Source organism: Caenorhabditis briggsae (genome assembly GCF_000004555.2).
Source record: "Caenorhabditis briggsae complete genome, chrV, whole genome shotgun sequence".
Classification (NCBI taxonomy): Eukaryota; Metazoa; Nematoda; class Chromadorea; order Rhabditida; family Rhabditidae; genus Caenorhabditis; species Caenorhabditis briggsae.
The window spans coordinates 10,011,383-10,025,539 of NC_013488.2; the positions used below are offsets into that span (position 1 = coordinate 10,011,383).

General features: G+C 37.7%; 3 protein-coding genes across 3 annotated transcripts; 2 read left to right on the top strand and 1 right to left on the bottom strand.

The window, feature by feature from the left end:
* Nucleotides 1-301: 301 nt before the first annotated feature.
* CBG23081 lies at nucleotides 302-818 on the bottom strand (the record flags this gene model as incomplete). The annotated part of the gene is made up of 4 exons (XM_002636377.1): nucleotides 302-366; nucleotides 481-564; nucleotides 607-694; nucleotides 738-818. The coding sequence occupies 4 exons, from the start codon at nucleotides 816-818 to the stop codon at nucleotides 302-304; spliced, it is 318 nt and encodes a 105-aa protein (XP_002636423.1).
* Nucleotides 819-2,709: 1,891 nt separating this feature from the next.
* Nucleotides 2,710-4,506, top strand: Cbr-pak-2 (the record flags this gene model as incomplete). The annotated part of the gene is made up of 6 exons (XM_045237559.1): nucleotides 2,710-2,835; nucleotides 2,884-3,008; nucleotides 3,056-3,440; nucleotides 3,487-3,893; nucleotides 3,939-4,228; nucleotides 4,292-4,506. The coding sequence occupies 6 exons, from the start codon at nucleotides 2,710-2,712 to the stop codon at nucleotides 4,504-4,506; spliced, it is 1,548 nt and encodes a 515-aa protein (XP_045097836.1).
* A 6,724-nt stretch (nucleotides 4,507-11,230) lies between these two features.
* On the top strand, nucleotides 11,231-13,092 carry Cbr-pptr-2 (the record flags this gene model as incomplete). The annotated part of the gene is made up of 5 exons (XM_002636375.1): nucleotides 11,231-11,291; nucleotides 11,343-11,435; nucleotides 11,485-11,798; nucleotides 11,843-12,901; nucleotides 12,949-13,092. 5 exons carry the CDS (start codon nucleotides 11,231-11,233, stop codon nucleotides 13,090-13,092), a joined length of 1,671 nt encoding a protein of 556 aa, XP_002636421.1.
* Nucleotides 13,093-14,157: the final 1,065 nt, after the last annotated feature.

Genomic DNA, 14,157 nt, shown 5'->3' on the forward strand with positions numbered 1-14,157 from the left:
AATAATCTAAATTCCGTAAACCTTTAATAGAAGGCCATCCTAACTTTTAACTTTGAGCCACAACTTTTCGATATCTTAAACAGGAACCGAGATTTGGCTCAGAGTTAAGAGCTAAGGGGTGCTGCTATCACAGGGTTCACGGTTGATCCGTTCAGGGAATAAGAAAACAGACTAAAAAAGGTTATTATTTTGGTCTTCTCTCGTTACAACTCAATGAGCTAATATTGACATCAAACGGAAAAACGGAGATAAGGTTTATTGTCAAAACAAACAATTGACACACGGATCTTGGGGAAAAAATTTAAAAAAACGAGGTATTGATTCCATCCTCTCTCATTCCTTCCAAATCATAAAACTTCTTGCTAACTGAAAGTATATTTAGTTCATCAAATATTTCACTCAAATTTTTTCTTACTGTAGTCAGATAAGTTTGGGTTCTAGTCTGATAACTCCCGTTTTCAATTTCAATTTCACAAATACCAGCTGCCTTTCTTTTGAACTTAGACTTTGATTCTTCGTTATCTGGCTTGAATTCGTTTTCAAAATGATACACATTAGCTTCTTCTGAAACAGAAAAATTCAAATCTAGCTCTTTTTTAATCCCACCACTGATCTTTCCAGCTGCATAAATGCACCAAGACCCACATGAGACTAGTATGTAAATGACGAAAAAAGTTATCACAATAGTGGACCTCTGAAATAATCCTTTTTTATGTCAATAGTTTTTAAGATATCACCAATTCATTATAATCATGATTTTCGATTGTCAGCTCGACATTATTGAATATTTCAGTAGAGTTATCCGGATTAAAAGACATTTGTTTCAGTAACAAGATCGTGAAATGACAGCGTGTTTAGATTTTTTAGATTTGTAGTTATTAAAATTTTGATTTTAAATCTGTGTCACTACGTTAAGAAAACTATATAAATAATACAGTTTATTGGTCAGTCTGACATAGAAAAAAATGAAAAGACATTGAGGTCGCTGAATTGAAAATTCATCAAGTATTACTCCTTGAACATCAAACTTTTTCCAATCTGAAAACTTTTAAAGTTAGTATATCATCTACAATTCATAACTCTGACCCCATTCAAATAGTTTCTGATGCCTCCCGAATTTTCAACGTTTAGCTCTTCAACTTCAATCACAGAGAAATCCGAGCCAGCAGTAGATCTAGACCTTGATCCTTTAGACTCATCATCATCGTCGAAGTGAGTTTTCCCGTCGTTTTTCACATTTTTCGCAGCAACTAAACACCAAATTCCACACAAAACAGAAATAATAAGAATCAGAACTCCGACGAGTATAAGGAACCACTGGAAACAAAAACTCAGTTTATTCCAACTCAAAAAGCTGATCTTACCATCTCGATGGTATGAAAATTCGTGATTTCAATGACGACATGATTGAAGGTTTCCATCGTCGTTGATTTTATTGCCTGTTTTGCCGTTTTGGGAGTCATTGTTCAAGTTTCGCGTCACGAAGAGAGTTTTACGATCAAGTCCCTATTGGTGAAATAATGGAAAATCGAAACTAAACTTGGATATTTTCAAGTTCACGAAAATCATAGATTTACGAGTTCAATGCGTTTGGAGTTCATATTTTATTCAGGTCACTAGAAAATCAACTAGAGTTCAATAATTAATCGTCTATACTTCCGATCCAGCGTTTGATCTCGAAGGGTTCACTTCATCTTTCTCAAAGTCCTTATCTCTATTATAACTGTTTTCTTCTTCTTTTCTAAGTTCACAAGAAGCACAGATGCACCAGAATCCACATGCGATGAATAATATCATACAAAAAGTAGCTAGCATCATACGAGAAAACTGGAAATCAATGATTGTCTCACTGAGTAGCAGACTTATTAGTCTTACTGAGTTTTCATTATAAATGTTTACAATTTCGACATTAACATTGTCCCAAGTTTCTCTTGTTGTTGTAGAAACTGACATTGCTTGCCAGCTCTGTCTCGAGTTTCGGAAAATAATGTATTTTTATATTTTTTGTAAATAGTTGCATTTGCGTTATTAAACGCGGTCTTTTGCTATGTTCCGGTTTCGCCTTTATTCTTCTAGAAGTTTTAAATGGATGGGGAATGAAAGGATTCTAATTATAATCATCAAGTAGTTTGAAACCTATTTTTGACATGAAACCAAAGTGATTCCTACTTCCTTTTTTTGAGATTGACTTTCTGAATGAGTGTAGATTTACGATAAACAACGCGCGTGGCGGGATATCGGAGTATCGTTGCGGATATCAAGTGCCAATTATTGTCAAGAATTATTGGAAATCCAATTGGAAAGTTACTGAAAAGTTCGATAAACACTGTTTTAATTATTTTGAGTGTGTATTCGACGTTTTGTAAACACAATTCTAGCTAATTATGTGTTTAGATCCTTAAAAACTTTTTATATCCGTTTTTTCATTTAACTCTTTCCTTATTGGTCATAAAAATACGGTTTGTTCGTTCTCGTAACTGGAAAAACCACTTTTTACATCCACCTTTTCTCGCTTTTTCCCCGAAATTATGTATTTCCGATTCAAATATTTGCGCTTCAGCATCTCATTCGGTTTATGGGTCTTCTTTACACACTGTGCCGATATACTAAGAATGTTATTGGTTTTCCTCGTTGCCTCTTCTGGTAGAGTCTTACCATTCTCGTTCGGTTATTTTGTCGATTTTCAGATAACAGTATGCACATTAGGAAATGAATCGAACTTTCTCGTTGCGTCGAAAAGTGAAAAAGTCGGAAATCTCGACGCCAAGCAACTTCGAACATAGAATACATGCTGGTTTCGATGCCAGAACGGGTACCTACACAGGGCTGCCGAAAGTAAGTGTTTTTCTCGTTTAATTTGTAGCTCATTAAATCATTTTTCAGCAATGGCAAGCTCTTCTCGGTCCACCACGATCCATATCGAGACCGAAACCGATGGTCGATCCATCGTGTATTACACCAGTGGATGTCGCTGAACTCAAAACTGTGATCCGAGGACCATCATCCAGGTTTTCAAATAATATTTTAGCTCTTCTTTGAACACCAATACTTTCAGGTATAACACGCCTCTTCCATTCGGAATCACCAACTCACCTTTTCCAAGTGTTGCCAGAAGTAACAGTCTTCGGATATCAGCCACTGCGTCACCAGTTATAAATGTATCTCGGCAATCATTTCGTCCATCTCTCCCACCAGTTAGTCAAAGAGGATACCCATTCAATGATCCAAGCTACGCACCATTGCCTCTCCGTAATCAAAGGCCTCCAACGGCAACAACAACGACGTTCGGAGTAGAACAACCTCGTCAAGCGCATCAAATAACAACGATTGTAGCTCCACCATCACGAACAATGACACCACAGATGCGACCGAAAACGCCAACAACTCCTCAGACGGTTCGCACACAACCGAAATGTGGAGAAGGTGTCAGTGATGAAGATGTAAGTTTCAGCATTAAACAAGAAAGCCTTATTCGTTTTTCTTCAGTTCCGAAACGCGCTGAAGTTTGTAGTAGACAGCGACGATCCACGTTCTGACTTAACAGATTACAAACAAATTGGAGAAGGGTCTACAGGAGTCGTTGACGCTGCTTTCAAGATATCGACAAAACAAATAGTAGCTGTGAAACGGATGAATCTAAAAAAGCAACAGCGGAGAGAGCTTCTGTTTAACGAAGTCTCCATACTTCGACAGTATCAACATCCGAATATTGTTCGATTCTTCTCGTCACATCTCGTCGACGAAGAACTTTGGGTGGTCATGGAGTTCATGGAAGGGGGTTCTTTGACGGATATCGTGACATCTACTCGGATGACAGAACCACAGATCGCAACTATCTCTCGTCAAGTTCTTGGTGCTCTAGATTTTCTTCACGCGAGAAAAGTTATTCACAGGTATTATTCACAAAGGAACTTCATCTTAATTTTTCTCTACTTTAGGGATATCAAGAGTGATTCGATTCTTTTAAAACGAGACGGTACTGTCAAACTAACAGATTTTGGGTTTTGTGGCCAGCTGTCTGAAGAAGTTCCTCGTCGTCGGTCTCTGGTCGGTACTCCATATTGGACAGCAGCTGAAGTGATTGCTCGAGAACCATACGACACACGTGCTGACATCTGGTCATTTGGAGTGATGCTGATTGAAATGGTCGAAGGAGAACCACCGTTTTTCAATGATCAGCCATTCCAGGCCATGAAGAGAATACGAGATGAACCAGAATCTCGATTCAGTAGACATGCAAAGGTAATTTTCAAAACAAAATAAATCGACCCAGATCATCGCATCGCTTCAGGTCTCTCACGGTTGACTGATCTATTGAGTCACTGCATTGTCAAAGACATCAACCAACGGTGGTCATCTCGAGACCTACTCCATCACCCGTTTTTCGTCAAAGCCCAGCACTCATCATCAATTGCTCCACTTTTACTGCAACTTCAGGGTAACACCATCAATGGAAATAATATTCAACATCATCATTCAGCACAAATAACAACCGTTATTCAATAATTATTTTCAATTTTATTCACATTTCTCGTACCGTTTTCATATCATCACAATGTTTCACTCTCTTACATTCAGATCAGTATTTACTTTTTTTTTTACTTTCCCTTCCCCTGACCTCTTGGTATTTTTTGTATGTATTGCTTGTATAATGACACTAACCAATACGAGAGGGTGCCCAAATATTTTCTGCATTTTTTTTGTATGTTCGTTCGAAATATACAAGTCCTCACGGGTCGGTTCTCTCGGTTCTCCACCAATTTTCCTTTCAGAAAAACCTAATTATATTGTTTTTTTTTCTTAATAAATCAAAATCAAAAAACACAAAATTTCGAACTTCCAACGAACTTTCCGTTTCTTTTCCTCTCACAAAAACACAGCTCCTCCTCATCTCGACGCGCCTGCTGCTCTCCTCGCGTCCCGTGTCATTGTCGGATCCCGCGAAATTTACAAATGTCATCTCGAGTCTTGGGGTCCGGAGCCATGGCGGCAGGCAGGCTCCGCTTCTATCTTTTTGTGCTCCGTAGTCGTTGCCGCCGCCATGGTGCTCGGGCACTCTTTATCACTATTATCAGCTCTCAATCGGAATCCCGTGGTCCCCCGTTGTGTCTCATCGAGATTCAGAGGAGCAGCGTCTCGTCGCTTTTCCGCAGTTCTTTTCTCTTTTTTATATCAATTTTATAGCCCTGAGGCGACCCATTCTGTTTTACTCGTTTCATTTGAAATTGCTCCAATTTGAGATAGTAAAGAGAGGTTATTGTTCTCAAAGTGCACAAGAATTTAGTACTTCGCAATTTGAAAAGACTGAGAAAATTCCAGATCAGTTTTTTTTTACTTCCTGATATTCTGGTGTGTAGTGGCCGTGGCTGAAGGTCCCACAACAACAACTACAGTAACCTAAAAATACTTTCATTTTTTTGTATTTTTTTTCTCGTTTTTCACTGCTTTTTGTCAAATTTTCTGCTACTTTTCCACAAAAAAAGGAAAATAAAACCATTTTTATAGTGGAAAATTGACAGAAAACGCTCGAAAATCGAAAAAATAAATACGGTAAGTTGCAATACTTTTTTGATTACTGTAGTTGTCGTTGTGAGACCTTTGGCCACGGCCACCGGTGTTTCTCTTCCACAGCTCCCATTCCACCTTTATAAATCCCAGTGATATTTTTCTGGGTATTTCAATTTCAAAACCAAATTTTAAAACCAATTTTCAAAATTTCGAAATCCACCCAAAACTCTTCATTCTCGAAACTACCGTAGTTGTTGTCGATCCAGTATTACAGTTAGTCAGCAACTTTCAAAAGCCACACTTCCGTTCCTCCAAAAATTTTCAAATTTTCCACTTTTAATATTTGTTGTTTGCTATAGCCATATATTTGTTTGTGGGCTAACAGAAAAGTTTCCTCCTCACATGTGATTTGTTTTCAAGCATCTTCTTGTAAAACTACAGGTCGCATGATTTGCTGAGAATGCTCACGTTTCGCACTTTCTGTTCCCCAAAATCTGTTCAGTGATTTCTTTTCTTCTAAAAAATCTTCTTTGATCGATTTCTTTTTCTTTTATCCTTTCTCTAAATATCAGACAACTTGTTACATTTTTGAGATGATTAATAGGTAACTTCCTTGTCATCTTGTTCATCTTTTAGTCTGACAAGTCGATGATTAGTGAACATTAACTTTTTTACTAGAGGTATCACATATTTTTCTTCATCTTTCCCTTTTTGTTTCTCTTTTGAAACCCTCTCTTCTCTCTCTATCTCAATTGCTCACTCGATGGCCACTTGTCACTTTCCAATCAAATCAAATTGTTGCAGGACCTCAAAAAGTTAGAGAGATAGAGATCAAGACACAGGAAGAGACAAGACGACATAAGACTGGGTAGAAAGCCCAAAGAGCACAGAATTGGTTGTTCCTGAACTCTTCTTTTACTTCTTTTTTCTCTTTTTTGTTTCTCATTTCAATTCATGTTCGCTGGTGCTTCATCTACTCTTAGTTTGCGGAGCCGGGTAAGTTACGACCCCACTTTTTTGGGCTTTTCTTTGAAGAGTGGTTTTACTTTTTTGCAAGTTTCTGTCAAGGCTCTTTAGCTCAACCGAAATGATTATTCGTGTCTAACTCTTGTTGAGATTGCAGTTATAAAACATATGAAAAAATAAGTCATCAGTGACTCATCACAACGACCAATAAAAATCATACTGTGCCAGATAACCTGGAACTTATTCTTGAAAAAAATGCTGTGGAAGAGAAACACCGGTGGCCGAAGGTTCCACAACGATAACTACCGTAACCAAACAATTTTTTTTTCGTATTTTTTTTCTCGTTTCACTGCTTTTCGTCAAGTTTTCTGTTATTTTTTCTCAAACAAGTCGGAAAAAAGCATGTTGATATATTTTGATATAATGAAAAACTTCACTGAAAAAACACGAAAATCGAGACAATAAATTCAGAATTTTTAGGTTACGGTAGTTGTGTGATTTTTGGCCACGACCACCAGCGTTTCTCCTCCACAGATTCGATTTTTTGTACCATAATAATACACAGTCCCTAACTCAAAAATTTCCTCCTCAAAAAATGTGGAACATTTGAAAGAAACTTGTTATGTGGTAGTGATAAGACAGATGACGACTAGTTTTTTTACTGTAAATTTTTTATCACCTTTGAAAGTGAAAAATAGAGAAAAAAAAACAGTGTCTAAAATTCATTGTTTTTTCTTCAATTTTAGCTCAATGATTACTGTAGAAGAATCGTTTATCAGTGTAAACTCGTTGTAATGATAATACCCCTTTTCCATATTCTTATTGCTTCCAGAGTTACGTAGCTCAATACCTTAAAAATTTTATTTAGTTTTCACAATCAGCATTTTCTCCCAAAACTCCCATTCCAAAGCGCATAAAACAACTCAAAAAAAAACAAAATATGGTGGTAGAATTTTCAATCAGAGAGGCACCAGAGACGACCCGAATTTTGACGAGCTTCGTTTTTTTTTCGTTGGCCGCGGGGCGCCACACCACCATCACCAAGCACAAAAAAGAAAATAAAAACGTCAAGGGAGAAGAAAAAAGAAGAATAAGAATAGGCTGTATGTGTGTGCAGCATGTCTTTTCGTGTGTCTTCGTTTTGCGCTCACTTTCAATTCGTTTTTGGTTATTCTATTCCGGGTTGACTTTCCGTTTTTCATTCAATTTTTGATAGTACTTGTGCTCAAGTCCTTTTCTGAAACTACCCTTTGAAACTGCATGCAATTAGCAACTAGAAATCACGAGGCAAGTGAAATCGTTTTACTTGTTTTTTTGGATCAGATTCTAGGAAAACATGAGAATCATGGGGTATCATTTCTCTTTCAATTAAGTTCTTATTCGATGTCAATCATAACATTGCGATAACAGAATCTTTCCCGAGTGATTATTACTTTTAATCACTTCTAAGCAGATCGGAAAGAGGTTAGAGAGTTGTTTGGTTTTTACTTTTTTGTTTTTAGATTTAATGAGCTCTTGAGATACCATCTAGTGTTTCCCCTCTCTGACTCGGTTTACTCCCAATAAAATGAATTGCCCATTTCGACAGCATGTTCTTCTGGTTATTTTTCAAATATTCCCATAGACTATATGGAAGACGGATGCGCATTATTTCCGCACGTGAGGGACTTGGGGATTTTACACTGGCTCATACTTCCGCGCAATATAGGCGAATTCCTTTGTGCTCTTTGATTTTCAAAATTGAAATATGATGCCAATACCGGGCACCCAGACAAGATTTCATTTCTTTCCGTTGTGTTCTCCCCTTGGTTTTTTAACGACATCAGACGAGAAATTTTCTTCTGTTTTTTGTTTCGTCTAGACTTTCTAACCTAACTTAAAGTTGGATGTTGCTCGTTTTGAAAATTGTTGTGTTCCAGAAAAAAAAGGTTCAAGAAATTTGAAACCAGTTAGAAAACCTTGCTCTGAGAACTTCTTCGCCCCGTTTGATTTTTTTGAAAAAAAAACTCTGTGCTAATCAATAGAATTTCTATTTTATAATTGAAATGATCCTAGATTTCAAAGATTTCTAATAGGGCTCAAAGTGCAATCCGATCTAGATATCCGCATTTCAAAGTTCCATTTTTATTCTATGGTTGAATATTTTATCTTATCAAATATCAAATTTTAAAAATAAATATCTGTGATCATGTTTGACCAATTACCGTAACAATCCAGAAACTTAGAAAAAAATGCCAAATTTTTTTCATATGTCTCGAGACCTTATTATGCTAGCACAAAAAATCGGCGTTGTGGAAAAGAATGTTCGCTTACCGGTTCAACGTGGCCGAAGGTCACACAACGACAACTACAGTAACCTAAAAATTTCGTTATTTTCTGGGTTTGTTTTCTCGATTTTCGAACGATTTCAGACAATATTCTTACTGTCAAAAAAGTTAATTTTTCCACCGATTTGGGAAAAAACAACAGAAAAATCGGTAAAAATCAATAAAACGAGACAAAATCATGAAGATAGAATCATTTTTAGGTTACTGTTGTTGTCGTTTCGGGACCTTTAGCCACTGACGTCAACGTTTCTCTTCCACACCTTCATACTAGAATAGCAGCGAGGAACTATTTTCATTGTTCGACGTGATGACCTAGTTTTTTCACATAGGTTACACATAGGTGACAACCAAAATCTCAAATTTTGATTTTAAAATCTCCCAGTTTGTCTTTTTTCAGCATTTCAGTATTTTTCTTCCCCCATATTCTCATTCTTCCATCCCACACAACCCTTTTTTCCATTTTTGTTCAGTTTGTCAAAAGACACGCAAGGCCTCAACAGCTTACTAATTGCTTGTTTCTATACTGGATACCAAACAAAAAATTCCACCTGCTTTCTTCTTTTTTTCGTGTTATCCCGGTGTCAGCATAGTCATTTTCTTCTCTTCTCCAGCTTTACTCGAGCTATAAATATTTCGTATCTGTCAAGTAGTCGTGCACTAGGTTCCCTTCTTTTCCCCAAATTCATTCATTTTTCGTCTTCTGCTTTCTTCTTCAGCCTGCTCATCAGAATCTGATCCTTGACAGCATCATCGTGTCTTCTTTACAAAGAAGCAGTAATTGGAAATTGAAGAGAATGAAGCTCCGCTTTTTTAAAGGAAAAACGACAAAAAGAAGAGGGCTGGTTAATCGAAAAATGCGCTGAAAAAAGGCTGAGGAAGAGCTGTCGGGTAGAAGACGAAGAAGCGTGGGAAGAGGGACGGCGCCATCCGTTTTTTACTCTTTTTTCTTCTGATTTCCGCTGTTTAGTAGATGGTGCCCATTCCATCTTCTTCAAGTGATGATATCATTTCCTTGAATCCCAGAATTTCCTGTTCCAGTTTTCAATAGAATTAATTTATTCTAGTAAGAGCCTTTCCTGGAATCCGATACTCTAAATTATTCTTTTTTGATTTTTTGAACTTTTAAATTTCCTGTTAACCAAAAATCGTTTGAATAACTAACTTCTGTCCTACTGTCCATTTTTGTGTTATTGTTCTTATAATCCTCAAAATTACTGAAATTTTTTAACAGTTCAAAATTAAATTCCAGGCGGTCGGTTCCGCATCTGCAATGTTGAGATCCAAAAAAAAGGATAAGGAGAACGGAAAAGTGGAGAAGAAAGATAAAGAAAAGGAAAAGAAGCAATCGAAGGATGATGGTCCTGGAAGCAGTAAAGGCCCTGCGATTCCCATGATTCGGACAGAAGATCTTGGAGGTTTATTCTGGGAAAAATGAAAAAAAAAGAAGATTGTGCTAATTAGAGAGTGCAAAAAAACTTTAGAATCAATCGAAGTAGGTAGGCCTAAATTAGCTTAGTTCGATCTCTCTGAAGGCGACTAGAGAGAGAGAGAGAGAGAGAGAATTTGCAAGCCTCAATATTTTCGTTTTCACTGAATTTGCAAACAAAATTTGAAGCCGATTTTTTTGCCGAAAAAACTCGACTATATTTTTTGGAGTCGACTACGACTGAATAAAAAAAAACATTTATCAGTGAGACTGGAGGAGGAGCCAGTTTGACAACAAGAAATGTGGGAGCCCATGAAGCACAAACACATTATTGATGACCAACTTTTTTCTTCCCATATCCTTGATGTCTCTTCTTCTTTTTGCTCGTCATTTTCTTTATTTCTCACAGAAGAAAAAAGAAGAAGAAAAAAACGTTCTTCTTTCTTCTATGCGCTTTTAGTTAGTCCTTTTGCGCCCTCACAGATTTCTCTTCTTTTCTCATCAATTTGGTTTACCCTTCTCCTGATTTTCGCGCGCATTTTAAATCGCAAAAGAAGAAGGTATTAGAGGCAGCATTCGAATGAGGCAGTTGGAACGGATTAGGTCTCCAGCTCAATTAGTTTGATTGTGTTTTTTTTTAGCTCGTCACGCCTCCGTTTCCGTTCTTTTCAGTCATTTTCTAAGAATATATTTTCGGATATGTTGACAACACTTCTGCGTTGAATATATTGAATCAAAATTTATATCCAGACAGTGTGAAGTTCAAAACTGCTTCAAATACAACCAAAAGTCTGAATTTCTTTTTAAAAACATGGTCAAAACCTAAATTTTGAGTTACCGCGCAAAGTTATCATGAAGTTGAGGACACGTCTCATGCGTTTTCCTAGTCCACGGCATGGTGTACTCCTCTCGGACAACTCAGTTTTAAACCGAATTTTCGATATTTTCCTTTTTATTCAGTCGGTTCTGAAGTAAATATTAAAATGCAATATTTTCAGGCGACATGATACCTGCCGATGCACCACCACCCGCAAGTATTGGGCGAGTGAATAATTACGGTGGAGGTACTTTTTTATCCCCAGAATAAAAATGAATATTTATTTCATGAAATTCAGGTCCGATGATTCCTCGACGAGAACGCCGTCAGTCCAGCAGCATGTTCAACATCTCCCAAAACAGAGAGCTGCAAAAACTACCATCCATAAAAGGTACCAGTCTATCTTTAACGCATTTGTTCAATTTTCGTTCTCTATTCAGATGCCGAGGGAAGCGAGAAAGAGACTCTGTTCATCCAGAAGTTACGACAGTGTTGTGTCGTTTTTGACTTTGCCAACGATGCTCTCAGCGATTTGAAATTCAAAGAAGTCAAGCGAGCTGCATTGAACGAACTCGTCGACTACGTTTCCGCTGCTTCCAAAGGCACCCTTTCCGATGCCGTTTACCCGGAGGCCATCAACATGTTTTCTACGAATCTGTTCCGTCCTTTGAGTCCTCCAACAAATCCGATTGGCGCTGAATTTGACCCAGATGAGGATGAGCCAACTTTAGAAGCCGCGTGGCCACATCTTCAGGTTTGTTGAAGATTCTATTTTTCTCAACTTCTCATTTTTTGCAGTTGGTCTACGAGTTCTTCCTGCGATTCCTCGAGTGCCCAGACTTTCAATCACAAGTAGCTAAGAGATACATCGATCAGAACTTCATTCTCCGTCTTCTCATGATCATGGACAGTGAGGATCCACGAGAACGCGACTTCCTTAAAACAACGCTACACAGAATATACGGAAAATTCCTTGGACATCGTGCATATATTCGGAAACAAATCAACAACATTTTCTACTCATTCATCTACGAAACTGAACGACATAACGGGATCGCCGAGTTACTCGAAATCCTTGGAAGTATTATTAATGGATTTGCCCTTCCTCTTAAAGAAGAACACAAGACATTCTTACTGCGAGTTCTCCTACCATTGCATAAAGTCAAATCACTCTCGGTCTATCATCCTCAACTCGCCTACTGCGTCGTACAATTCATCGAGAAAGATTCTTCTCTGACTGAACCTGTAATCAATGGAATGCTCAGATTTTGGCCGAAACAGCACAGTCCAAAAGAGGTCATGTTTTTGAATGAGTTGGAAGAAGTTCTCGATGTGATTGAACCTGTTGAATTCCAAAAGATTATGATTCCACTGTTCACCCAAATTGCTCGATGTGTGAGTAGTCCTCACTTCCAAGTTGCCGAACGGGCGTTATACTATTGGAACAATGAATATGTGATGTCTCTGGTTGCTGATAATGCGCGTGCTATTATCCCCATCATGTTTCCAGTTCTGTTCAAAAACAGCAAGTCACACTGGAACAAGACCATCCACGGACTCATCTACAACGCTCTAAAAATGTTCATGGAAATGAACCAGAAATTGTTCGACGAATGTTCGCAGGCTTATCAAAAGGAGAGAACCAATGAAAAAACACAAAATGAAGAAAAAGAGAAAATGTGGGATAACATTGAAAAGAGAGCGATGGGAAATCCACAGTACATGGAAGTCAAGGCCCTGTTCGCTCGCTTCAACCCAGATGATATTATCTGTACCCGACAGAATGGAACAGATGAAGCAACAAAATCATCAACCGAGCTTAGTAAAGAAGAAATATTGAACAATGCTGTGGGAGTGGTGAGTGTTTCAAAATCAAAACAAATCTTTCACTTATTCATTTTCAGAGTTCGTTGAAAGAAGATCGCGACTTCGGGCCGAATCATAAACAGTCTGATTTTCCTCCAGACGAGCAAACGACGAGAGCTCTCGGCGAGTACAAGCGTCACGATCAGTTCCTGAAAAAAGTGACGAGCTCCGACGAACAGTGATGCAAATGCCTATTAACTGGTGCTGATTTCTCCATTTTGTTCCGGGTTTCTCTTGATGATGATAATTCGATAAATTCAAAAATCCTCTCTTCTCTCGTTCCGTTCCCTAGAAATTGTCCATTCCATGACTTCCCAGTAATCATTTACTTGCTCCCCTTTCTCACTCAATTGATTGTCCTTAATCACATCTATGCTCCAGTTCGTGTACATAATACTTCGCTCTTCATTTAAATCTAGTTTTATCAATATGTACCATAAAACAGTCTCATCCATGTTCTACCATCATCTTTGCGTTAAAATCTCTCTCCACACTCATTTTCTCCACCCTCATGCTTTTCTTATTGTGTATTGTGTGTGCTTCCTTGAACATAATTGGCAATTGGATTTAGACGCAATTAATGAATTGAGATGACGTTCAATATTATCTCAACATCGGTAACAGAATTTTCAGGTCAGGACGATGTCATTTCTTCGATCATCGCAAGGACGATCAGTACAATGAAGTGTTGCGCAAATGTGTACATCAAATGCTATCGAATACGTATGCTTGTATAAAACATCAGAGAAGTGGAAGAGAAAAAAAAAACTTCAAAAAACTAGTCGAAAATCCCACAGCGACAACTACAGTAACCTAATAAGTAGTAAAAAATTTTTAATTTTCCGTATTTATTTTCTCGCTGTTCATCGCTTTTCAACGAAATTTCTGTTATTTTTCCACAAAAAAGTCGGAAGATAAACATTTTTGATAGTGAAAAAATTGTCTGAAAACGCACGAAAATCGAGAAACATATCCGGAAAAGGGAATTTCCTTTTAGGATACGGTAGTTGTCGTTGTGTAACCTTCGGCCACGGCCACCAGCAGTTCTCTTCCCCAGCTCCGATGCTTCGTACCAGAATAATGTTTTAATTGAAACCAATTTCAAGAAGGAGTTCGTTAAAATGGTGTGTGATTTTATAATTAGGGTCAGACCAAAAAAATGCTCTTCAAATTGGAATTACAATTTTCCGTCTTTTTAAAATCTGTAGCTTTTAAGACACCATTTCAGACAATCTGCCAAAAGTATT